Source organism: Ochotona curzoniae, unplaced genomic scaffold (assembly GCF_017591425.1).
Source record: "Ochotona curzoniae isolate NIBS_2020 unplaced genomic scaffold, NIBS_Ocur_1.0 scaffold_4506, whole genome shotgun sequence".
Taxonomy (NCBI): domain Eukaryota; kingdom Metazoa; phylum Chordata; class Mammalia; order Lagomorpha; family Ochotonidae; genus Ochotona; species Ochotona curzoniae.
In genome coordinates, this window is record NW_024467119.1 from 54,952,765 (window position 1) to 54,979,217 (window position 26,453).

At 38.4% G+C, this 26,453-nt stretch overlaps 1 protein-coding gene across 3 annotated transcripts in view; it reads left to right on the forward strand.

Annotated features, from left to right (window-relative positions):
* KIAA1109 (KIAA1109 ortholog) overlaps positions 1 to 26,453 on the forward strand; it is a 182,002-nt gene that overhangs the window by 52,689 nt on the left and 102,860 nt on the right. For all 3 annotated transcript variants that reach the window (XM_040967356.1, XM_040967357.1, XM_040967358.1), the window contains exons 21-31: positions 211 to 438; positions 1,186 to 1,323; positions 7,696 to 7,875; positions 11,845 to 11,973; positions 14,673 to 14,792; positions 15,684 to 15,964; positions 18,019 to 18,269; positions 21,021 to 21,279; positions 22,127 to 22,964; positions 24,720 to 24,790; positions 25,920 to 26,093. In XM_040967356.1, coding sequence (XP_040823290.1) covers positions 211 to 438; positions 1,186 to 1,323; positions 7,696 to 7,875; positions 11,845 to 11,973; positions 14,673 to 14,792; positions 15,684 to 15,964; positions 18,019 to 18,269; positions 21,021 to 21,279; positions 22,127 to 22,964; positions 24,720 to 24,790; positions 25,920 to 26,093 — 2,669 coding nt within the window. The remainder of the gene's footprint in view (positions 1 to 210; positions 439 to 1,185; positions 1,324 to 7,695; positions 7,876 to 11,844; positions 11,974 to 14,672; positions 14,793 to 15,683; positions 15,965 to 18,018; positions 18,270 to 21,020; positions 21,280 to 22,126; positions 22,965 to 24,719; positions 24,791 to 25,919; positions 26,094 to 26,453) is intronic.

Here is a 26,453-nt window from a genome sequence, read left to right on the forward strand (position 1 = left end):
AAATTTTTGAAATTCCTGCATAAGTTTTTCAAAATGTTTATTTTGTGTGACCTTTTCAAAGGTCTTGTATATATGCCTAATTTGTTTATCTTTAAGAAGTACAACTGGTAGTTATAGTAAAAGGGGTGTGTACTTTGTAGCATTGAGGTCATAAGTAAAAATCTATTACCTATCTCTCTTAAAGGGTTGTTGTTCTTTTAATGTTTTCAGGAAAACTACTTTGGGGAAGATGACATGTATATGGATTTTGAAGAGGTTATTTCAAGTCCAGTTTTGTCCCTTTCAACATCATCCAGCTCTGGGTGGACTGCTGTTGGAATGGAAAATGACAGAAAGGAAAATGAAAGTTCAGCGAAGTCAATTCATCCTCTCACATTGCGTCCTTGGGATATTACAGTACTTGTTAATTTGTACAAAGTTCATGGGCGTCTTCCTGTTGTAAGTGTTTATATATCAAAGTAGTCTAAAATGTATTGTGGCATTCACCTAGCATAGGACAGTGTGTGCCTCTGCCCATACATACTCATAATGAAAAAAAACTCATGAGCTAACTTAAGTTTATCCTTGTATTGTAATAGAGCAGCTTGTTTTTGTAATAGTATTTGACCATTTATAATGTTACGGTTTTTCTTTTACATTATCTCCTTGTTTGCTGTCTATTGTAACTTCAGGTCATTTTGTCACAATATTTCATTGTTGGTTTTATCATTAACCTACATTTACATTTTCTTGGCATTTGAGTCCAAATCCCAGATGCCAAAAGGGCTTTATGGTATACCTATTACAGTATTAAATTTCTGCCTTGATCCTGGAAGTTGAGTTGCACCAAAGGTTTAGTTCCAGGCCTGGGTTGTGGTTCATTATAAAGATATCCCTTTGGCCTATTGTTTCTAACCTGAAATGAGGTATATTACCCCCAAAACTCAGAGATTAGAGCAAGGCCAATTAAGGGGGAGGTAACATTGTGTTGCATACTGGCTCCATGCCATGTGTCCTGCTGTTGGATTGGTGTGGCTAACATCTTTAGTAAGACATTACCAAATAGGTATTTTAATTGGTAAGCAGTGTTCCCCGTTTTGAAAAACTGAATTCTCTTAATCATGATAAAATGTTACTTCTGTTTCCTATACTGCCTTAGTATTGCCTTTTTCCATATCTTAACTATGATATTTTGCTTGATGACAGCATGGTACTACGGATGGTCCGGAGTGTCCTACAGCTTTCTTAGAAAGACTGTGTTTTGAAATGAAAAAAGGATTTCGAGAAACGATGCTACAACTTGTCTTGTCACCTCTGAATGTGTTCGTCAGTGATAACTATCAGGTAGTAACGAAAGTGAGAGGGTAGAGATTTGGAGGTTTATTATTATTCTTAATTTTTATTGTGTAAGATAATGTTACCTTCTGTGCATAAAAAGGTAACTTTCAATTACAAACACTTAACTGGTCTTAAGTTTTGTAAGTGTGTATTCATGTGTAACAGTTATTTCAAAGAAACTTATTTTTGCTTTGGTTTTGTATTTATGTAATGCCAATTTTCTATATATACATATATATTTTTAAGATTTGTTTATTTTTTTAAATTAGATTTCTTTTTGATGATTTTTACATAGTTGATTAGGGTGCAAAGGGTCAAGGGCTACAGGATGGTGGGTGAATGAAAGCAAGTTTACTTTGCGGGTTCCTGGGAAGGAGATGTGACCTGAAGAAATGGGACAGTGCTGTCTTAGGCAACTAACAAAGTTTATTTCCAGGGTTCCAGTTTATATACATTCAGCAAAGCAGCACTTCAAACAATTCAGCTCAGATATCAGTTACAGTTAACAGGTTTGATATACAGCTCTCATCACGTGTGTAAGCAGGCAATTCCAGAAGAGCTAACAAGGCATCAGGATCAAAGCACCATTGGTATGAGATATTGATAAGGAACTCTAGTTTATCTAGGATAATTGACTTACTAAGCACAGGTCTTTGCTATAGATCAGAGAAATCCAAAAGCACATCCAAGGACTCACTGGGGGCAAAAGTGCACTCTGGATGAGAGGCCTTCTGCCTCCTCTTTTCTGGAGTCTTCTCAGCAGGATCCCACAGGCCTCTGCTGTCCCAGCTACCCCATTGAATGTATTCTGACAGGTGATATCACCATGTCCACTTTCTCTTTTTTTTCCTTCCTGTATCTGGTGGAAGGACGCAGATAAGGGAAGAAGCCACACCCAGCCTCCTAACCATCCAAGGGTTCCCAGTATGGGTCATGCTCTGAGGGTCCTGCTCAAGAGTTTTAGACAGTTCAGCAGTTCTGAATTACTGCCGATCTCGCCACTCCAAGCACAATGAAATCTTCCCAGAATCTATCTGAAAGTCTCCACTTGCCCAGATAGGCGCTGCCAACACTTGGCTGGGGTAGTTGATCTGTTTGTTCTATGCTCCATCCTCTGTTGTGGTACCAGGTGTCCTCTGCAGGCTAAATGTACTGCCATATCCTCCACATGCACCTAGACATGTGCTCCACTGCTCCATCTTAGCTGCTGAGAAGGCTCAGCTCTGATATATTCGTTCCATGATCAGCCCATGGAACCTGCAATTCCTTGGTTGGGATTCTGAGTCCAGTAACTCAGTTGGGGGGGAGGATCCCCGAAGAAACTTCACCTCAGCTGCTCCCAGACCTGATTTTTGTGTGTGCTTGCCAGTGCAGGGTCTGGCACAGCCCATCGCCCCAATGAGCTTATGCACATGCTGCTGGCTGCAGTTGCTAGGTCAGTTCTGCCTCTAGTTCTGGCTTCTACAGAAACCAATGAGTGTTGCAGCCCAGTTCCATCCTCCCCACAACACACCTGGCTTTCGTGTACACCAGTGGGAACTGCAGCCTAGTCGGAGTAATCTGCAGTAACACCTCCAGGCCCATCTTGCCCTGGTTCCCGTGCTTGTACAGCATGTACAGTGTGTACAGCAGATTGGTCCAGTCTATCCCACATCCCATTCAGCTCTCATACATGTCAGTGGGCCTTGAAGCCTAGTTTAACCCATCCAACCCCACAATCCAGCCCACATTGCCGGCAGGTGCCACTCTTCTATCTAGCCATGTCTTGTCTCAGTCTTGTTTTTCATGCTCACCAATGAGAGTGGCAACCCAAGAGGAAGGTGCCCCCTATTTACCTACTGGACCCATTCCCATTCCCAAATCCTGCACTCTGCAGATCTTATGTAGTTTAACTTGACAGAATTAGCCCCCAGTGCCAGCATCTGCCAACTGATGTTGCGGCAAAGCCCAACCAACCCAGTCCCACTCTGGTTTGTGCATGCACTAGTAGGAACAGTCAACCCAGCCTTTCTTTCTCCTGATCCAGTTCACATGAGGTGAACAGGTGTTGTAGCCCTGCTCAGCCTGGTCTACCCTCATCCCAATTCTTTTTTTTTTTTCCTTATTGTAAAGGCAGATAGATATACAGAGAGGAGAGGAGAGACAGAGAGGAAGATCTTCCGTCTGATGATTCACTCCCCAAGTGAGCGCAACGGCCAATGCTATGACAATCCGAAGCCAGGAGCCTCTTCTGGCTCTCCCGCGCAGGTGCCGGGTCCCAAAGCTTTGGGCCATCCTTGACTGCTTTCCCTGGCCACAGGCAGGGAGCTGGATGGGAAGTGGGGCTGCCGGACTAGAACCGGCGCCCATATGGGATCCCGGGCGTTCAAGGCGAGGATGTTAACCACTGCGCCACCGCGCCGGGCCCCCTCTTCCCAATTCTTAAGCTCACCAGTGGGAGTTGTGGTCCAGCAAGGGAGCCCCATGCAGCTCTCTACCAGGTTCACCTCTTTACCCCCTAAATCTTACATGTGCTGGTTGACTGCTGCAGTCTAGTCTGGCATGACCTGCCTCACCTTGGCATTTGCCAGTAGGTGCTGTAGCCTGACCAGATCCGGTCCACCCCCAGTTCCAGGTCACACTGGTGGGGGCTATAATCTAGCCCAGCCCAGCTAGCCCCCCGTCCTGTGCCTAATGTGAACTAGCATTTGTTGTGACCCAACCCAGCCTGATCCACATTTCATTCTGGTTCTCAGATTCACCAGCAGGTGATGTGAACTGACCCAGCCTGGTTCTCCCTGAACTTGTAACAAAGGTACACCAATGGGTACCATTCCCTAACCTGGTATGGGCTGCTCCCTATCTTGGTTCTTGCACTCACCTGCAGGGACTGTTATGACAGAGTAATTTCCCAAGCTCCTTCGTCAGAACCTCTCCCAATGCAGGATCTTTTGCCCTTCTGGGTCCATGAGCCAGCCTTACTTAATCCATCTCCTGTCCTTGCTGAAACAGTGGCCTTTCCTGACTGGCCTTCAATCCATTCCGGTTTTTACTCTTGTGTGTTACAGACCAGCCAAGCCTGGTCCACACCCAGATACAGCTCACCCATGACTTAGTAGGGGCAGAGACATGGCCTAACCTGTCCTACACCTACCCCGGTTCTCATGAGTACCAGTAGGTGCTGCAGTCTAGTCTGGTGCATCTCAGACTCAGTCCACATTTGTGCTGAGGAACACTGCAGCCATGTCCAGACCAGACTGCAGCCCCTACCCTGGACTTTGCACTCACTAGTGAGAACCACAGCCCAGCTAGTATGTCCCCTTAGCTCCTCAGCCAGGCCTGTTCCCAGCCATATATCTTGCACGTGCCAGTGGTTGCTCTGACCCAGCTTGGCATAGTCCCTTACCTGACTTGGCCTTTACTCTTGGATGCTGCAGCCTGGCTTTGCCCCACCTCCCTCCAGTCCTGATTCTCATTGGTGGGTGCTAGATCCTGGCCCTGCTCAGTCTGCTCCAATCCCTGGCCCATGCAAACTTGCATGTGTGACAGTCTATCCCTGCATAACCAGCCTGGTCTCTGCCTTTGACAGTGAGCTAAAGTTTGCTTGGCCCTGTCCAGTCTGCCGCCTTCCAAAACCAACCCACACATTTGCCAACAGTTGGAGCTACCTTTCGCAGCTTGTCGACACCTATGCGTGGACCATGTGCTCACCAGTGGGAGTTTTGACACACTAGGGTAGAATCCCATGTTCCCTCACTTGGCCCACTCCCAGACCCAGATCTTATGCATACTGGTGGGTGCTAGGCCCTTGCCCGACATAGCCTGCTCCTCCATCTTGGCCTTGTATGAGCTGGTGGAATTTGTGATGTGACCCAGCCTGCCCCACACCCTGTTAGGATGCACATGCAGGTGCAGCAGGCTGAACTTCCACAGACTGTTCTTTGTCCCTGTACCTGTTTGTGATGGCAGGTTCCATGGTCACACCTAGCTTATCCTGTCACCACCACAGCTCTTGAGCTAACCGGCAGGACTTGTATTTCCATAGGGTTTGGCTCACATATTCCCCCACAGAATCTACCTCTGGACCTTGTTCTTTCACATACTAGTTAGTGTCATGGCCCTACCTAATGTGACCTGTCCCCTGTTCTGACAGTCAGGTACTGGGATCTAACCTTGCTAGACAGGTCCCCAGCCCCAGCTTTCACATGGACTGATGTGTGGTGGTCAACAGTGTTCTATGCTAACAAGCTGTACTCAGTACTCCCCTGTGGGGTAGTGTATCAATCTGACCCATACAGATCTTCAAATCACTCACCTCCAAACCACCAGGTCTCAGTACCCACACTTATCTGAAATTACAGTGGTTCTGTTGTTAGGAGTCTTTCAGGATTCATTCTTCACCTGCATGTCCAGTGGTCTGTTCCTGGATGTCCCTAAGCAGTAATTCCATACCCCCGTATCCCTGAGCTCACTGCCAGGCAAGCTCAGGATTTGCCCTCCACCTGGTGGCTGGGGATATGGCCCCAAGCATTGAGTCCGACCTGACTCAGGTATTACCAGCAGCCTCCACGCTGTAGGGACATCTGTCCACCCAATCCCTGAGGTGGAACCCACTTTGGCCCCTCCTGCCAATTATATATTATATCTTTTCAGAAATAGAAAGAAATTCTTTCTTGTATGGAAAATGTACCCAGATTTTGTTAAAAATCATGACATAATGTTAACCTAACCTGTAGTCTTTTAAATCGTATTTTTGTACATGGTGAGTGACCTACTCTTAGTCATTTAAAATACTTGCATAGCACTTTAATTCCTTCAAGGTACTCTGAGTCTTTGTGAAGAAAATCACTTGCAGTCATCAAATGAAAATAATTACATTTCTGTGTAGATTATTATTTTATTTTTTTAAATGCCATATGAAATATTTGGTACATATCACTGCTTTAGAGCCATTCCCTAGTTTTACTCAAGTTGTATAATTTAGAAATATAAATAAATCTAAACTTAAGGCGAAGTAAAATATAAGTGGAATGCTGAATCTGATGCTCCCAAGTCATTAATGGATGATTATTTATTATGGATTATTTGTAGTAACTGATAGTATCAGTTAAAATAGTGTACACTCTTTTTAACTCCTACACCATAGCCGATTGTATTTGATGTGTTTATTTTTCCAGGATTACATGTGATGTTGCTTAGATCATAATAAGTAAAGCTTAGCAGTATATGCTAGCCATCTCTTTTTTTTTTTGCCATATAATATTTCTTTTTGTACAGCTCTTATTTTGACATAATTTTATTTATTTTTTTAAAGATTTATTTATTTTTTATTGGAAAGTCAGATATACAGAGAGGAGGAGAGACAGAGAGGAAGATCTTCCATCCGATGATTCACTCCCCAAGTGAGCACAATGGCCAATGCCATGCAGGTCCGAAGCCAGGAGCCAGGAACCTCTTCCAGGTATCCCACATGGGTGCAGGGTCTCAAAGCTTTGGGCCATCCTTGACTACTTTTCCAGGCCACAAGCAGGGAGCTGGATGGGAAGTGGAGCTGCTGGGATTGGAACTGGTGACCATATGGAATCCTGGCGCGTTCAAGGCGAGGACTTTAGCTGCTAGGCCATGCCGCCGGGCCCTTGACATAATTTTAGATTCATAGGCAGTGACTGAAATAAAATAGAGAAGTCTTGCATGTGCCTTGCACTGTTTCCCTTCAGTATAACATTTTACCTAAGAATAGTGCAATATTAACACAAAGTTTGTAAGATTTATTTGTTTTTATCTGAAAGGCAGATTTACAGAAAGACCAAATTTCCATCTACTGGCTCACTTCCCAAGTGGTCACAATGGGTGGAGCTGAGCTGATTTGAAGCCAGGAGCTGGAGTATGCCTGTCTGTATAGGGTCCCAAAGATTTGCGCCATCCTGCACTGCTTTCACATAAGCCATAAGTAGGGAGTTGGATCAGAGTTAGAGCAACTGAAACACCAGCTGGTACTCCTATGGGATGTTGGTGTTGGAAGGTGGAGGATTAGCCAGTTGGCTTGTTCTACTGGCACCTCTTTTGCATGTTTTAAATAGGATAGAAACCTTAAAAATAATTCCTGTATTCCTATAATAAGTGGATCATTAGAGTTGGTTATTTTTTATTTTGGGAGAGGCGTGTATGGAAAGGAAAATCATATTCTTTATTCAGATAATAAATAAATTAGTAAAGGGAAAAGGGAGCACCTCAGCAGGTGCTTGAGTTCTGGGCTTGATAAGCACATCTGTTTTCACCCGGTATCACTTCAGCTTATTTTTCAGATAGCTTGATTTATGTTCATGTTGGCCAGGGGCAGAAGATGGTTGGCACCCTAGACATTCTAACAGGATTGTTTTGTGTTTCTGTTGTTTTCAGCAGCGACCACCTGTGGATGAAGTCCTTAAGGAAGGTCATATCAATCTATCAGGTCTCCAGCTAAGAGCACATGCTATGTTCTCAGCAGAAGGCCTTCCTTTGGGAAGTGATTCCTTAGAATACGCATGGCTAATTGATGTGCAGGCTGGTAGCCTTACAGCTAAGGTGACAGCACCACAGGTAGGATTGTCACGATATGTTGACTTGTATCTTTTGTGCTTTCCTTACCTTCTCAAGAATAACTTAAGTGCCTTTTTGAACGTTCATTGTATTTAGAAGTCATGCTTGCTCTTCACAATTTTCTGATCAATACAGGACTCACAAGTTTTTCTTTAATGAGCCAATGGTATAATGTTTTAGTCCTATATAATACTTCCAAGAAATTTATTTGTTGGTAAAAATTCTGAATGAGACCTGATCTAGAAATCAAGTTCATCAATGAAATTTATATTCCTTGACCCTCCATTATTAGAAGAATTTTTTTCTCCAGTATATGGAGTAAACACTTGACTTATATATTTCTTAAGTAAGAGTTAAAGAAGCCTTTATGGTTTTAAAAAATTAGTAGTGTGTTTCTGTCCTTTCGTTTCCCCAAAGCAACATAACATCATCTATTCTTACTATTGGTGATTTACATACTAGTATAAAAAAGTAAAAAGGAGTGTACTGTTTAGTAATTCTGGTATATAGTCCTTGATGTAGTCACACTTAATTCTCAGAAGGCTCATTGGTGTTAAGTATTATTTAATTGTAGAAATAGACCATTGACATTTAGTTGAATAGGGATATTACTGTAACATTTTACCTCTTCTCACATATTTATAGTAATATGAATGCATGTCATTTTGAAGTATAGATACTCAAGCTTAGTCAAAGCTTCAGAATGTATATGAAACATATAATCTATGTTATATGTAGAGGAAGATAGTGGTAACAAAAAGATAATCAGTTCCTGTAGAAAATTGTCAGATGACACCAAATATTAATGTTCTAGAAATATTGGTAAAAAGAATGAAACTAAAAAGGGCTATTTTGAGGTTGAATGACTTGTAAAATATGTTAGAAATTAGAAGATCAATGGAATAGAATAGAAGCACCAAAAGGGAACCCACACAAATACAGCCAATTAATCTTTGACAAAAAGACCAATGACAGCTCAAGCAAGTGGGAAGGCCTCTTTGGTAAATGTTGTTGGGACAACTGGCTGATAGCCTGTAGAAACAAAAAAATAGACCCACATCTATCACCATACACTAAGATCCAATCTACATGGATAAAAGACCTAAACCTACATCCAGAAACCTTCAAACTCTTGCAAGAAAATGTAGGAAATACCCTGCAAGACCTAGGAGTAGGTCCCGACTTTCTAAGAAGGACACCAAAAGCAATAGCAGTTGAGAACAGAATAAACAAATGGGACCTCATCAAACTAAGAAGCTTCTGTACAGCAAGGGAAACAATCAACAAAGTAAAAAAGCAACCCACAGAGTGGGAGAAGATCTTTGCACACGATATAGGCGATAGGGGGCTAATTTCCAGGATATATAAAGAACTTCAAAACAACCAAAAAACCAAAACAAACAAGCCACTCAAGAAATGGGCACGGGAAATGGGCAAACATTTCACAAAGGAACAAGTCCAAATGGCAAACAAACATATGAAAAAATGTTCCAGCTCCCTAGCAATAAGGGAAATCCAAATTAAAACATCGATGAGGTACCACCTAACACCAGTAAGATTGGCCCACATAAACAAGAACACCAACGACGCTTGCTGGCGAGGATGCGGGGAAAAGGGAACCCTACTCCACTGCTGGTGGAGCTGCAAATTGGTACAGCCTTTATGGAAATCAGTCTGGAGAACACTCAAACAACTCAAAATCTGCATACCATATGACCCAGCAATAGCACTCCTAGGAATATATCCAAAACACCTGTTTTACGACAAACCAACATGCATCCCTATGTTCATTGCAGCACAATCAGTAATTGCAAAAACATGGAAGCAACCGAAATGCCCATCAGCAGAAGATTGGATAAGAAAGCTTTGGTTCATCTACTCCATGGAATACTACTCAGCTATTAAAAAAAACAAAATGCAGTTCTTTGTGGCTAAATGGGTACAACTGGAAACTATAATGCTAAGGGAAATGAGCGAATCCCAAAAGATTAGATACCACATGTTTGCCTTGATTTAACCTGTAATTTTTTGTTTGGTTGTTTGTTATTTTTTTTTTTTTTGAACCTGTCATTGATACTGTCTCAACCCAGATGTTTCGAAGAAGGGAACTTGCATTATTTTTAACATATTGTTTACCCAATACTATGTCAATTAATTCCATAATGTTGTATATTGATACTGTGGCCTCGTTGGGGCTTTTAACTGACTGGATCTTTACTCTGTTAGACCTATTTTCAGACCATAGAAGGTCTCCCCAAGAGGCCACTGAACTTATCTGGACAATAAGACGCTGAACTTTATGCTAGGCATGTGTCTGCAAGCAATGAATCTCAACCGAACTTGAACTATGGTTATGCAACAAGGTGGAGGAATCCACCATGGGGGGAGGGGTATGGGAGGGGTGGGGGGAATCCCCAGCGCCTATGAAACTGTACTACACAATACAATGTAAGCAACAATAATAAAAAAAAAAAAAAAAAAAAAAAAAAAAAAAAAAAAAAGAAATTAGGATGATATTTATGAAAATGTCTGAAAAAAAGTACATTGAGTGCTCCCTAGACTTGTAACTTTTCTTTCTTAATATCCTGTGTTTCTTGTCCTTAAAGTTTTAATTATAAACTGAAGCATGTAACAGATTAGCTTATTCCCTAAGCAGGGGAGAATCAGTGCTCACCTTTAGCGCCTTATACAATCGTTTGATTCTAAGGACTGCTAGAATCTTTTGTGTTTATGAATTATCCTTATTATAAAAGAAATATTTCTCTGCATTAGAATCTTGCATCACTGTTTCTTACATTGTTCATGAATGCACAAATACTTCGATGTTTATTGCATTTTTGTATGTTTTAATGGGTTAAATTATGTTTTCTGGTTCAAACTATGTTTTTCTTTGGAAGGGGTTGATGTCACATGTATACATCCTCAATGTTTATTATAAAGAACCCTAATTATGCAATTAATTATGCAATTAAGTTTAACTCAGAATTTGAAGAATTGATATATGCTTTCTTTGCTTTGTTCTTAAATATCTAGTTTTTAAAATTATAGCTCAGTATTAATAGATTTTATGTTGGACTTTATTTATTGTGAGATTATTTTAGGTACTTTTGTATGCAAAGGATTTCAGTGAACCTACATGAGAGGAAAGATATAACCTGGAAAAAAAAAGTAGCTTTGGAAGGTATTGAAATGGTGGCTGGTATTATGATTAAGCAGGTAAAACTGTTGCCTTATTGGGCCAATTTGTGGCCTATCTGCTCCACTTACAGTCCATCTCTCTGCTAGTGACCTAGAAAAGCAATGGAGGGTGGCCTAAGTGTGTGAGCCGTGACAGGGTCAATTGAAGCTGTTGGCTTTATCCTAGAACAGCCCTGGCTTGGCAGCTATTTGGGGAGTGAACTGGCAGTTGGAAAATCTTTCTCCTTCTCTGTATCTCCTATTTCTGTAGCTCTAACTTTTATATAAACAGTTTAAAAAAAATTTTTTTTTAAAAAAGCAGCTGAAAGAAATTTTCAGTTGAAATCAGTTTTCTTTTTTTTTCTTTTCTAAGATTGATTTTTTGCAAAAGGCACAGTGAGAGATGGAAAAGCAAATTTACCATCTGCTGGTTCAGTCCCCAAGTGGACTTGATAGGAGGGGCTGGATTTGTCTCAAGGCAGAAACTTTCTCAGTCTCCCATATGATTGTGGCTCAAGTTCTTGGCTTATCGTCTGCTACCTTTCCTGGCACTTTGTTAGGAAGCTTATTGTAAGGGGAATAACTGGGACCATTTTGCATTTTGTCATTCACAAAGAGAAATAACACAAGATTATAAATAATGTCTGAGTGGAAAAGTCATTGGCTAGCAAGGACATGATAGAGTAGCACGTCCTAGCATTGGCGTTTGTTACGATGTTGTTCATAAGCTTTAGAATTCTGAACACCATTTAGAATACTAACTGCTATAAACCTGTCACTGATTATCTGCAGCTAGCATGCCTCTTGGAATGGGGACAGACATTTGTTTTTCATGTTGTTTGTCGGGAATATGAACTGGAAAGACCAAAATCAGTAGTAATTTGTCAGCATGGGATTGATCGCCGATTCTGTGAATCTAAGGTATGTTAACAGACCTATTGGCAACATATATGAGATTTTTAAAAATTAGAAATATGAGGTATTGTCTTTAAAATATATTTAGTCACAAAGGAAACAATACTGTTCAGCTTCTTTTTTAAATTAATAAATGTGTGCAAATTCCTAGCTAGTTATTTAGACTATGAGGTAATTTTTTAAAACATGCTTATTCATAACTAGAAATATTGCAGAAGCTGTATCTTTTACATTTTTATTGTTGAAGTTCATGTCTTAGTATTTTACTGTGTAAACTGATTTGGGATATAGTTGTATATTTATGTCAGAGGTTTAAGAAATTGAAACAGAGATAATATGATACAGTTTATAGATAGTCTGGAACATTCCTGTTCTGTAATGTACTCAGCCATAGTGGGATATTTGCCAGATTTCTTGACTTCAGGTACTATTATGCTCTTCTTATATCATTGCAGTGCTTACACTGAGTTCATTGCCTTTGCCAGTTTATAAAATATAGATGATAATCCCCAAACCATGTGCAATGGCTATGAAAAAGAGTGTTATTGTACAGTAAATATTTTGTCTTGGGAATCTGAGGGGGTATATGCATGTTTTTCCATGTTAGAAGTATGCTTGTTTCAGAAAGTCTGAATGGCATGACAATTTCTAAAAGGAAGAAACAGATACTCCTAATTCTACAAAGATAACTGCTAGTAATTTTTTTTCTTTATCATTTCCTATATGCCTTTCCTTTTTTCCTTTTCTTCTGCTGTGCTAATTACGTTTGCTGTCTTCTTACTGTGAATTGAAAGTGACTTATCTTAATTTTTGTTATGTCCATAACAGCCTGTTACCAAATCTTGTTCATTGACAAAACAGAGAAAAGCTATAATTTGTGACAGAATTATTTTCTTCTTATAAACACATAGCAGGCCAAGGGAATTAGTCCCTTAGTCATATGTCAGGCAGTTAAATTTCTTTCAGATAGTTCACCATGTTGTTAGATGTCCCTGCCTTTTTTCCAGCTGAAAGCTTTTATGTTACAATGATTTTTAGCATTTGTTGAAAGATGTGTTTATTTGATATGCAGGGATAAAGAGTGATACAGAGACAGAGGGAGATTTTCCATTTGCTGGTTTATTCACCTAATGCCTACAACAACCAGAGCTGGGCCAGTCCAAAGCCGGGAGACTGGATCTTCATTTGTGTCTCATGTAGGTAGCAGAGGCCCAAGTGAAAAAGACATAACCAGCTGTATCCTAATGTGTGCGTTAGCAGGAAGCCCTATGGGAAGTGGAGTAGCAGCTTTGATGTAGGCACTCCAATGTGGGATGTGGGAGTTAAACTACAAGTGGTACCTCAATATCAACCCTAAGTTTTCCAAATAAACTTTTTTGGGGCATAATTTGCATACAATAAATTGCCCTTTTAAAGTCATATAGCTTGAGTTGTGACAATTGGGATGTACACATTTGTAACTGTTACCACCAGTGAAGATAATGGGCCATTTTACCATAGAAAATTCCTTTATGTCCCCTTGCAGTCAACTCCAATCCCAGGTGATTACTGATCTACTTCTGTCACTTCAGATTCATTTGTTGAGGTCTGTTTTTCCCTGGTAGAAATATATAACCATATCCATTGTCTCTAGTTTCAACACCTATTCCTAATCCTCACTTTGCCACTGTTGAGCACTTACACCCTATTCAAGAAACCATTGAAATTGATGATATGTACAATTTCTTTTACCGTAAACGCTAGCAAGTCTATTTTAGGAGTAAAAATTAGGTTTGTGTGTATTGTTGTAGATATCTCCCAAGGGTTAACTCCACAGCTTAGCTTGTTTCTCTAGGGGTTACAGGATGGGCAATCTTGGCCTGACACATTTAGCTCCTGACTTGACCGCAAGCTCCCTTTTCTCTGCTTCCCCCTTTTTAATATGCCCCCCGGGGGAGCTTAGGAGTTGCTTGAGCATTGGGAAAGTACTGGGAGGAACTAGGCAGACTATAAAAGAGGCAGGCCAACTTCAAATAAACGACATTCTCTTTACAAGAATGACCCAGTGTTTGTTGTCTTTTTTGTAACCCTGGTCCCTTCGCTCTGCTCAGGGTGGACAGTGATGAGGGCATTGCCAACAGATATCAGCATAAACTTATAGTTGATATATTTGTTTCTGTATGTGTGTAGTAATCAGAAGAGAATTTTGTAGGTCTAAATTCTTGTACAATTCCTTGTAAAGCTGTGACACTGTTTTGGTAGGTTAATTATTATTCTTTTTAAGATTGTGTAGGAAGTTGGACAAAGATATTTGAAAAAAAATGTGGATATGGAATTGAAAGATACATTTATTTTGGTGCATAAAATTTGAAACCCAAACACAATGGAGTCTTCAAAACAATGAAAGCCACATAATGTGAGAAAACGAATCATGGATTTCAAAACTTTTTTCCATCAAAATGAGCTTATCTTTTAATTTCATTTTTCTGTGAACATTTTTAATTGCTCTCATGTATATTTGTTAGATTTGCCATTTGCTCTACTTGAATAATAATAGCACATGCTTTTTATGAGTTTCTCTAGGTGTCAGTACTTTAGTTGCTGAGTATTTCATTTGTTATTGCAAAACATGGATTGCCAGAATTCTGCTTACTTGAGATTTACTTAAGTACAGAAAATGATTGATAGTGGTGAATTAAATCTGTACTCCTTTTTATTTGTTTTAGTTGAGCTCTATTCCTGGACCTTGTCCAACTTCAGATGATTTGAAATACACTATGACTCGGTTAGCAGTAGATGGAGCTGATATTTATATTGTAGAACATGGTTGTGCTACAAATATAAAGGTAAGCACTAGTATTTTTCTTGGCCTAAATATCTATTTCTCTCTCTCTTTGTTAATTAAATCTTCATTTCCTGAAATACAGCATATATTTGTAACTGGTCATATCCCAGAGTGTCACAAAACTTTCGAATTTAACTTTCCAGTTTTAACTCCTTTATATTCTGTTAGGTATTATTAATGTGTAGTTACTTGAAAGGCACAGTGACAGAGTGACAGAAACATGTTCCTTTTGCTGTTCTGCTCCCTAAACACCTTCAACAACAGTGGCCTGGGCCAAACCAAAGCTGGGAGCCTGGAAGTCCATCTGGTCTACTGTGTGGGTGGCAGGAAACAAAGTATTGGAGCTACTGCTGCTACCCTGGATGCACAGTAGCAGGAAATTAGCTCAAAAGTAAGGGCCAGACTAGGTCCTAGTCACTGTGGTGCGATATGCTGGTGTCCTGAGTGATCCTTTTACCTGCTTTACCATGCCTGTCCCTCTCGTCAGTATTTTTAGTGCATACCTTCAACACTTGTTTTTAATGTAACTGAATATAAAATGGCTTTTTGTTTCGAGTATAAACTTGTAGGTTGCTTTTTATGTCAGGGATGTAGACTGTTAGTAATTTTAAAAGATTTCATTTTGAGTGTCTGGGTCTTTCATTATGTTTTCCTTTGAATTTAAACTTTTTTCTCTTTTTGATCACTGCATGTCTTTTTATTCTGGCATTACATTGTATTCTTTTGTTATAATTTCCATTTCCTTTTTTGTTGTTGTTTTGTTTCTTTCCCTTAGTCCACCCTTTCTTTCTTTCACTTAGTTTTCATTCTTTTAAAATTATTACCCCTTTTTTACTTCAGGTGAAGCTACTGAAATCATAGTTTTTTTCTGCTTCTCTTCATTCATTTTCAGATGGGTATAATTCGAGTTGCAAACTGTAATCTCCACAATCAAACGGTTGGAGAAGGAATAAGTGCTGCAATTCAAGATTTTCAAGTGAGACAATATATTGAGCAAGTGAATAGTTGTAGGGTTGGACTTCAACCTGCAGTACTACGGAGGGCCTTTTGGCTGGAAGCTGGGTCAGCCAATCTCGGACTCATCACTGTTGATATTGCTTTAGCTGCTGATCATCATTCTAAACACGAGGCACAGAGACATTTCTTAGAAACTCATGATGCTAGAACTAAGAGGTAAGTTAAAATTTTAAGAATGGCATTGTGTCAGGTTTTGATAAATTACTAGGTACTTGCAGAGCAAATTCTTTTGTTATGGGTAGAATTTAAGTAAATTCATCAGGTATCATATCTCGTTATAGTGTAGTTGCTGGAAATAGTTTCTGTTAATATGTTTCTGAAGCCATGCTATCTGTCTACAGTGAAGTTAAATTTGTTAGTTGTTCCGCAAATAACATTTTGCATTCTGTCACTGTACTTCTATTTCATTATTTCACCATGTGACTTACAAAACTCCTCCTTTTGTGAACTTGGGAAAACACAAGGAGGACTAGGAATTCTTATATAGTTATTTCCATGAGTTCTAAAGACATACTCTTATCTACCTTTTAAAATCCTACTAAGGCCCCTTACTAAATAATTCCCTATTTACTTTTCATTCTTTCTTTTAAAGGTCTAGTTATTTATTTATTTGAAAGGCAGAGTTAACAGATGTTTTTCATCTACTGGTTTACTCCACAAATGATCACAACCACCAGAGCTGTGCCAGTGGGAAGACAAGAACCAGGAACCTCTTCCAGGTCTCCTGTGTGGGTCTATGCAGGCATTTGAGCACTTGAACCAACTTCCCTTGCTTTATCAGGAGCATGATTGGAAGTGGAGCAGCTGGGATTAGAAGCAGTGCTTGTCTTGGATGCCAATGTTACAGGGGACAACTTTACCTTCTATGCCATCACGCTCGCCACTGAATCATTTCCTTTTAAAGTGCTGCTTTGTCTTTTGTCATCCACAGTTTCCCCATTACATAGTTAATATATGCTTATTCTAAAAATATGGATATTATGGGCCTGGCACAGTGGCCTAGGGGCTAAATTCCTCATCTTGAACACACCAGGATCTTATATGGGCATCAGTTCTAATCCCAGCAGGCCTGCTTCCCATCTAGTTGCCTGCTTGTGGCCTGGGAAAGCAGTCAAGGATGGCCCAAAGCCTTGAGACCCTGCACCCCTGTGGGAGGCCTGGAAGAAGTTCCTGGCTCCTGGCTTCAGATTGGCTCAAAGCTCAGTCCATTGCAGCCACTTGGGGAGTGATTCATCAGATGGAAAATCTTCTCCATTTCTCCTCTCTGTATATCTGACTTTGCAGTAAAAATAAACAAATCTTTAAAAATATGGACACTTTTAAGAAAAGAAAAATAATGGTCTGAACTCCATCACATAAAATGTTGTTTTTTTATCTTTCTAGAACTTTAGGTGTATTTTTCTGACACTTGAAACTATTCTGTACTTACTCTGATAAATTTTACTTGTTTAATTAAACTTTCATCCTAAGGAACTGCCTGTGTGATTGAAAATGTTATAAAGATACTTCTAAGAAAATAATACACCATCAAAAAGACACCAAAATGCTGTATTCAGTCATTACCCTTTAATTTAATGTACAAATTGATAGTGTGAGGTAATTTTATTTAAGAAAAGATGTGTCAGTTTTGTGTAACATAATTTTATATGTAGGATAGAATACTTACACTATCTGAATCTGAAGAAGTCTGCATATATTCTTAATGCCTTAATCTTATTAGAGGTGAATGGACCTGGATTTTTTTTAAAGAAACATTATTTTAGTTTTTCAGAGAATAATTTCCTATCCTTAATTTGTAATATTTTGGTGTGATATTGAATTTATAGTGTAAAATTGGTCTTAATGAAAACTAATGAGTTACTTGTTAATCATAATCTATACTGATTGTTTTGTCAGTGTTTTGATTAATGATTTAAAATCCTAGTTCTCTAAGAGTGTTCACTGCTGCTTTAAAACAGCATTCATATGCTTGCTTTTTAGGCTTTTTAATATAAGCTGTCTCTATATTGTTAGTGCTCCTGCTTACTTCCATCACATTTATTAGGCTTATTTTTTCTGAAAGCAAAGATAATTATAACATAAACTGTGGTAGAAATAAGCTTTAATGTTTGCCTTTTGAAAACATTAATGATTGTTTTAAGTTTTTACTCCATATTTTTACTTAATAATGAGTTTTTAATGTTTCTTTGCTTTGTTTTGGATCTGTCTAGGTTGTGGTTTTTGTGGCCAGATGATACCTTGAAGAATAAAAGGTGTAGAAACAAGTGTGGTTGTCTTGGTGGCTGCAGGTTCTTTGGTGGCACAGTAATTGGCCTTGATTTCTTCAAACTTGAAGAATTGACACCTTCCAGTAGCTCTGCATTTTCAAGCACAAGTGCTGAGTCTGATATGTACTACGGACAGTCTCTGCTACAACCCGGAGAATGGATTGTTACTAAAGAGATTCCCAAAATTATAGATGGTAATAAGATATGTTATGTTGTCACTTTTGCTGATTTTTTGTTTACTGTCTTTGTTCCTATACCATTCTGAGAGAAATTCAATATTTTTCTCAGCTGATTTTTGAATAGGCTTATGGCTAGGGTTTAGTATAATCTGCCTTTGTTTTGCAGATGACTTGACTAAAGACAAGTACGACTTTTGATGATTTTCAGAATTACCATGGCCAAATTATGTATACTGTTCAGATTGCCTCTTATGGACATGGTTGGCCTCCCCAATATAGCTTATTCTACTTATTTCCTTATTTTTCTGTAATCTGTCTTCCATATATACTTATACAGAGCTGTACTTTAAGATAACAGTTGTCTTGCCAGCTTCTTTTTAGCAAAACTTATTTATAATTTTAATAGTAAATATTAATATTTATACTGTTACCTTTTTTACCAACTGCTTTTTTTCAAGTATTTACCTTATTGCTACAGTTTAACTTGTCAAGAGGGAAAATAGGGCTTTTGTTTAGAATGTTTAGGATAGCTCTATGAAACACTTGTGTAGTATGAGCAGTTACTGATGGTCTAAAGTGTATTCAGTTTTGAAACTTTTCGTAAGCTTTCTCTGAAAACTTCAAAATGAATTTCCCTTTGACTGTTTTCTGTGTGCTTTCCTGCAATTTAAGTTCAATAATATATTTATTGCTTAAATTGCTGTGCTGTAAGTGTAAGAAGGAAGGTAGCAGATGAACTACGTACACTACTTACAAGATTACTTTTTTTTTTCGTTGAATAAGTCTTCATTTTCAGTGGTTTACAGTAGAATTGTCTGGTCTAATATATGCGCCACCAGGTGAGGTGACTATTAGCCCTATTTTACAATAAGGAAACTAATTATTATCATTGCAAGTGAGTGCCCAAGGCTGATTGAGAAGTTGGAATCAGAGCCATTGAAGTCACATTCGTGTTGTTTCTACTGTACTTCAGTAGACACTGATTAGGAAGACAGCTGTCTCAAACTCAAGGAAGAAACCTGTAGGAAACTTACAAAAATATGAAAGGAGGATAGTAGTAAATTACGTTTGTAACAGTTGACCAGGCAAAACCAGTTCTTACAATGTATAATGGAGAATCTTCAAACCTCTTGGGGAATCTGTCAGTAATGAGTGTTAAATTACCGTAAGCTTCTTGCCCAGAGGAAATTGGAATTTTCCTCAGCATTCATAGCTGAGTTTCTCATTGTGGAACCTTTCTTTTTCATTTTATTTTTACTCAAAAGGTAGATTTTAGAGAAAAAAGAAGAAACAGAGAAAGACCTTCTGACCACTGGTTCACTCCCCAAATAGCTGCAATGGCCAGAGCTAAGCCATTCTGAAGCCAGGAGCCAGAAGCTTCTTCCAGGTCTCCCACACAGGAGCAGGGTCCCATGGCTTTGGGCCATGCTCAACTGCTTTCCCACCACAAGCAGGGGGCTTGATGGAAATGGAGCAGCCATGATGTGAACCGGCACTCATATGGGATCCTGGCGTGTAGAAAGCAAGGATTTAGCCCCTGAGCCATCGCACTGGGCCCTGAATGCTGAGTCTTTCAAGCAGTGAATGTAGATGTACAGTATCCCAGACACAATCAAAATAAGCACATTGGTAGAATTAGGATCTATTTGGAATGCTCCTATTGGAAGTGAATCAAAACTATTTATCTTTTGACTTTTGTTGTTTTATGTTTGTGGTTCTAGAAGTAAATATTATAAGTTATTGAACTTTCTTACCTGTGAGTCCCAACTAGAATTATGTTCATAAGGGAAATGGTTTTTTCCTATTAGCAGGTTTCTTTTTCTTGGATAGCATCTGAATAATTGAAAGGAGAAATTGAGCAAGATTTATTTATTTATTTACTAACTCACCTACTTAGCTGCCTACCTAGACAACTATAGAACTCTGTTTTTTTTTTTTAAGATTTATTTGATTTATTTTATTTTTATTGGAGAGGCGGATATACAGAGAGGAGAGACAGAGAGGAAGAACTTTCGTCCAATGATTCACTCCCCAAGTGAGCGCAATTGCCGATGCTATGCTGATCCAAAGCCAGGAGCCTCTTCCAGGTCTCCCACGCGGGAGCAGGTTCCCAAAGCTTGGGCCATCCTCGACTGCTTTCCCGGGCCACCGGCAGGGAGCTGGAAGGGAAGCGGGGCTGCCGGGAAAGAACCGGCGCCCATATGGGATCCCGGGCGTGCAAGGCGAGGACCTTAACCACTTGCGCCACCATGCCGGGCCCGAACTCTGTTTTTTATTATGTTGTTCAATTCCCCATTTATGTAACACGTAACAGGCTCTGACAGTTTTTCTCCACTCTGGCTATGAAGTCTTTGTTTATTTACTTGCAGAATTATTTGTTGCGTGATTTCTGTGTTCCAGACATTGTTTTAGGTTTTGAAATTAACATTAGTAAATTAAAAATACAGTCTTAGTGAACTTTCAGAACAAATGTAGCAAAATTTTAAAATAAGTAAATCTGAGTAAAAGATACTAGATATTCTTGGTGCTATGTGAAGTTTTCCATGAGTTTAAAAATTTTTAATTTATTGAAAAAGTGAGCTGCCTGTGAACTCTGGATTCATACCTGTGTAGATATCTTTCCATAGTACTGTACTTACTACTAGGGATGTAGATACTTGTACTTTTTTCAGGTGAGTATAGTTGAAAACGGAATTGTCTTTTTTACATATATATGTAAATAACCTTTGAGTTTTTAATGTTAGGTTAATCCACTCTTTTGTTTAGGTAACATGAATGGCATGAAGAGGAAAGAATGGGAAAACAAGTCAGTTGGCGTAGAAGCAGAGAGAAAAACGCAGCATCTTAGTCTTCAAGTCCCACTACGATCTCATAGTTCATCCTCTTCTTCGGAAGAGAACAGCAGTTCTAGTGCTGCTCAGCCTTTATTGGCTGGCGAAAAGGAAAGTCCCTCTTCTGTTGCTGATGACCATTTGGTTCAAAAAGAGTTCTTGCATGGCGCCAAAAGAGAAGATGGCCCTTCAAGGTCAGTATTCAGCTAGTTTTTGAAACTTGACTGTAATAGAATGATAGTTGCAAGAACTTTTTTCTCCATGTTCCCTCACTTCAGTAAGCTTTTTTCTCATGTGTGAACATATCTTGAACTATGTTTTAAGGGTAATACATAAATATTCACTGTACCTAATATGAAAATACAGAAATGTGTAAATAAAATAACTAGTGTCCTACCACTGAGAGTAAGCGCTTCCTAACATTCTGATATTATCCTTCCAATCTAGTGGAATAGTCCAAACAACTGCTCATTTTTGTTATGATCTTCAGCTAACATATGTGTTAAACTCCAGCCAAAATCTTTCTCCTTACAAGCTTAGCCATCTAGTTTGTATTTCTATTTGGATTCATGGAGAACTCAAGATTGAGGAATAACAAGTTACCTCATTCCTGCAATTTTCACCTTATTTTGCCTCAGTCATTGGTACTAATACCAGTTGCTAAAGTCAGAAATATTGTGGTTTTCATGACTTTTTCCTCTCCTTCAATCTTTCTCCCTTAGTCAACTGCCCATGGTATATTTTGTTGGAATTGTTAAAGTATATGCAAAGGAACTTTACGTGCATTGGTGTCCATGAATTATTCAAACAAGGTTGTTCTCTAGGTTTCTGTAATTTTAGTTTGATCAGCTTCAAATATTTTTGGAACTGTATGGGAGGTATGAACACATACTGTTCTATTCTGCTTCTTTAAATGTATATCACTGAAAAGTTTGCAATTTTATTTGTAAAATAAATTATTAAAAGTACTGAAATATCTTTTTGCTAAGAGTTAATTCTGTGATGTACAGAAATTGGTAACAATTTTGCTTTCTTTCTTAGTGTTCCTACAGAAATCTCAGGAAACAGTCCTGTATCTCCTAATACTCAAGAAAAATCAGTCGGTCAATCTCCTCTTAGATCTCCCCTGAAACGACAGCCTTCTGTGTGTTCCACCCGACTTGGAAGCACTAAGAGTCTTACTGCTGCTTTTTATGGGGACAAGCAACCTGTTACAGTTGGAGTGCAGTTCAGTAGTGATGTCTCCCGGAGTGATGAGAATGTACTGGACTCTCCAAAGCAGAGGAGAAGTTTTGGCTCATTTCCATACACACCATCTGCTGACTCTAATTCATTTCATCAGTATCGATCAATGGATTCCAGCATGTCAATGGCTGATAGTGAAGCCTACTTCTCTGCAGCTGAGGAATTTGAGCCCATTAGCAGTGATGAAGGCCCTGGAACTTACCCAGGCAGAAAAAAGAAGAAAAAGCAAGCTCAGCAGGTTGACTATAGCAGGGGTTCCATATATCATAGTGTGGAAGGACCACTTACTGGCCATGGAGAAAGCATTCCTGATCCCCGAACTGTGCCATTTAAAACTCATCCTTCCCAGGCTTCATTTGTTTCTGCATTAGGTGGAGAAGAAGATGTTATAGAACATCTGTATGTTGTAGAAGGTGAGAAAGTAGTAGAGAGTGAACAGATTACTTCTCAACAACCCATGATGAGTTGTTATCAGACTTACCTTACTCAGTTCCAGGTTATTAATTGGTCAGTTAAGCATCCAACCAACAAAAGAACCTCCAAGTCCTCATTGCATAGACCCCTTGATCTGGACACACCAACTAGTGAAGAAAGTTCGTCGTCCTTTGAACAACTCTCTGTTCCAACTTTTAAGGTATTAAGTCATTAATTTCCACTGATACAGTTACTTAGTAAAATAGACATTTTAGGCTTTGTCATAAAAATTACTTTTGCTCAGGCAGACTTTTAAAAGACACAGCTTCATTTATGACATTTAAGTTCGGGGCTATGGAGTATTATCAGTATAAGCAAGTAGAGTGAGTGGTTCAAGTTCTGATTATTGTCATGTTGATCTAAGCAGCACATAGTCTATCCCATCCTAAGATTGGAACCAAATTTCTATGAATTCATCTGTATCTTAAAAATAAAACTTTAAAAATATTTTTGCTAAGTTGCTTTTTCTAATCAGTGAAAGCTTCCAGGCAAATTGAGTTCCACTCATTTGACATTTGACTTCCTACAATTTAGGATGAATTTGGTAATTGCCCATACCTATAATATTTTCCATAAATGGCCTTTTTAAAATGCAGGTAAAAATATCTCAAAATAAATTTCCTGGCAATAGCCAACATGAAAACTCTTTAAAATTATAAATTACAAGAAAAAGTTTGATATTAAAGTGTAAAAACTCATACGTATAATAATGTTCAGTAATTTATATAATTTATAATACTTGTATACCAATTACTAATCAAAAGTGTCTATAAAACTTCATTAATCATTTTTAATTTAAATAATATACACCACTCTCTGTCAGATGTTTGATACACAGTGGTGAGGGAAGCAAATATACAGCTTACAGTTTACTAAGTGAAAGAAATTAAACATTCAGGTAAACATATGGTTACAAATTGAGACTTATGAAAATAAAAAATATGTTGGATAGAGAAAAACGGAGGAGGGACATGCCTGGTATGTAGTAGCATGGGTATGTTTTTATTCCCAAAGTAAAATTGAGTTAGCAATAGGCAAAGAAGGAACTTAAGTGGTGATCTAGACGGCTAGTACAATGTATACATGAGATAATGGACTTGGATTAAAGATAATAGTTGCCGATGGTGGAAGTGTGATAAATGGAGTTGAGTGTTTGTGTAGAGATAAACTTGATAACATATATTAAAAGAAGCATTAGAGATGGTTGTAGTTTTTTGTTTTCTTACTCAAGATAAATTACCCATATTGAGGTTATAAGATGTTCTAATTATTCCATGTTGAAATAAGTTTATATGAATTTTCTATGAAAGCAAATAGCAATTACTTTGTATAATGGTACCTGAAAGGATAAAGTTATTTTGGTATTTTAAATAATTTTTAGTTTGATTAGGCAAGTTTCTCTAGGTGGGCAAATTTTTTGAGAAAATGAAGAATTCTATCCTTATTATACAATTTCGGAAGTAGAACATTGGAAGTAAGAAAACCATTAATCCTAAAAATCTACTAGCATTTATAAAGATTCAGTTTAGAGTGCCATGGTTATTTATTATTTTTCAATGATCATTCTGGAGTTTCCTATAGTTTAATGTTTCTCTAGGTTTCTTTGCTACTTTAAAATGGATATGCTAGGAAAAGCCTAAAATTTTCTTGGGAGAAGTTCAGTTTGACAAACATTTGAAAGATAGGCATCTGAAACATATGGTTTTACATTTTCGTTTTAGTACTTTATTCTCATTGCTTATCCCTCACTAACTTGCTGGAATTGCCAATTGAGTATTTCCTGTGATATTCTTTAATATATGTGATTGTGTGAAATTCTGATTATAAGGTAATTGGGATATTTGCAAATATTGTTTGATACGATAACTTTGACAATACTAAAATTGGAAACTGTAAGGAATGTTTTATATTCTAGGTTATCAAACAGGGGCTTACAGCTAATTCTTTGCTAGACCGAGGCATGCAGTTTTCAGGATCAACATCAAAGTAAGTAAAGTCCATATACATTTAAAGTTTAAAAATCTTGTCTTTCTTGATTATGGGATGGGCATAGTTCTGGGCAATAGTCATTCTTTACTATGCATAGACATTTAAGAATAAATTAGCCTTTTGAGCCTGGATTCTTGGGCCCACCTACAAGGGTGCTGCCAGGTTCTTGAGATCTGAGGGTGGGGGATTCAGCAGGGCTTTTGTTTTTTGTTGGCTGGCCTGTATCCTTGGGCCTGCCTGCAAGTTAAAAAGGGGGAGCAGTGGACACAGATCCTGATGCACATGGAGAATATGGCAGCCAGGTTGGTACCATGGCAGAGGAAGGAGAACAGAGCAAATTGTACAACTTCCCTAGCAAACGATGACAACAAAGATCTGGGTGAATGGAGACTTGAGGTCAACTGTGTCAGCCAATGCACACTGGGAGGGTTGCCTTACCCTTGGTGAAATTGACAGCATTTCAGAACTATCCAAACTACTTGTTCAGAACCCTCGAAACATGCCCCATAATGGGACCCTGGGTTGATGTCAGGTAGCTATTCCCCATCCCTGGTTACTGGAATATTTGAGAGGCTGGGTGTGGCTCCACCCTTTATTTCTCCCCTTCCTGCAGAGTCAAGAAGAAACAGAAAATTTGGAAATAACGATTTTACCCACTTTTTCCTAACTCTCGTTCCTTCCCACCCTGACCAAGCATGTAATCATCAAAAATAAAAATTAAAAATAAATTTGCCAACATGGTATAGTTTTTTGATATGGTGTTAGGTACATTTATAAGCAATCAGTGTTTTATTTATTTAGTACCAAATGTATTTATTTACCAAATATGCTTTGCAAAAAGGTCAGAATTTGGGACTAATGAAGTCAGTTTTGTATTTTTTTTATGTTGGAACAAGTGATCAAGTAAACACATCAAAACTATTTTATCTTTGTGATGTATTAACCATATTTGATCAATTTATATTATAGTTCTTTTGGCCTGTCTTTGGTAAATGTTTGGGAAAAAAAATACCAATTCTAAGTTTATGAAATTTTTATTTAAATATAAACATCCCCTCATCTTAAGGAACTACTGGTTTCTATTTATAATCGTTTTAATATATGTTTTACTTACTGAACTGTATAGCACCCCATATACTCCTTTGGAAAAGAAAGTTGTTGACAACACAGATGATGAAACCTTAACAGAAGAATGGACTCTGGATCAACCAGTCTCCCAAACCAAGACAACAGCCATAGTTGAAGTAAAAGGAACTGTTGATGTTGTTCTGACTCCCCTGGTGGCTGAAGCTTTAGACAGGTATTAATTTTGTATAAAAATATAGGTATTATTTTGCAAAATGATGCATATTATATAAGTATATCTGGCATGACATTTTAAATAGATTATTGATTGAATAAATATGAAAGTACGTTTAAAGAGGTCTATGTTTCAGAATCATTTGTTTCATTGAGTCTGAATAATAATTTTGATTATGAAATAGAATTGGCATTCTATCTTTGGCTGTGCATTAATGAGCATAAAATGATTTTGTATTTAAGAAATAACTTTTGTTTCAAATTCTTATCTTACTCTCACTGTTGTCCTCTTAGTGAAAGGAAAATAGGGAAATAAATGCTTTGTGCTATAAGGAGCTTACAGTATATGTAGTAGCATAAC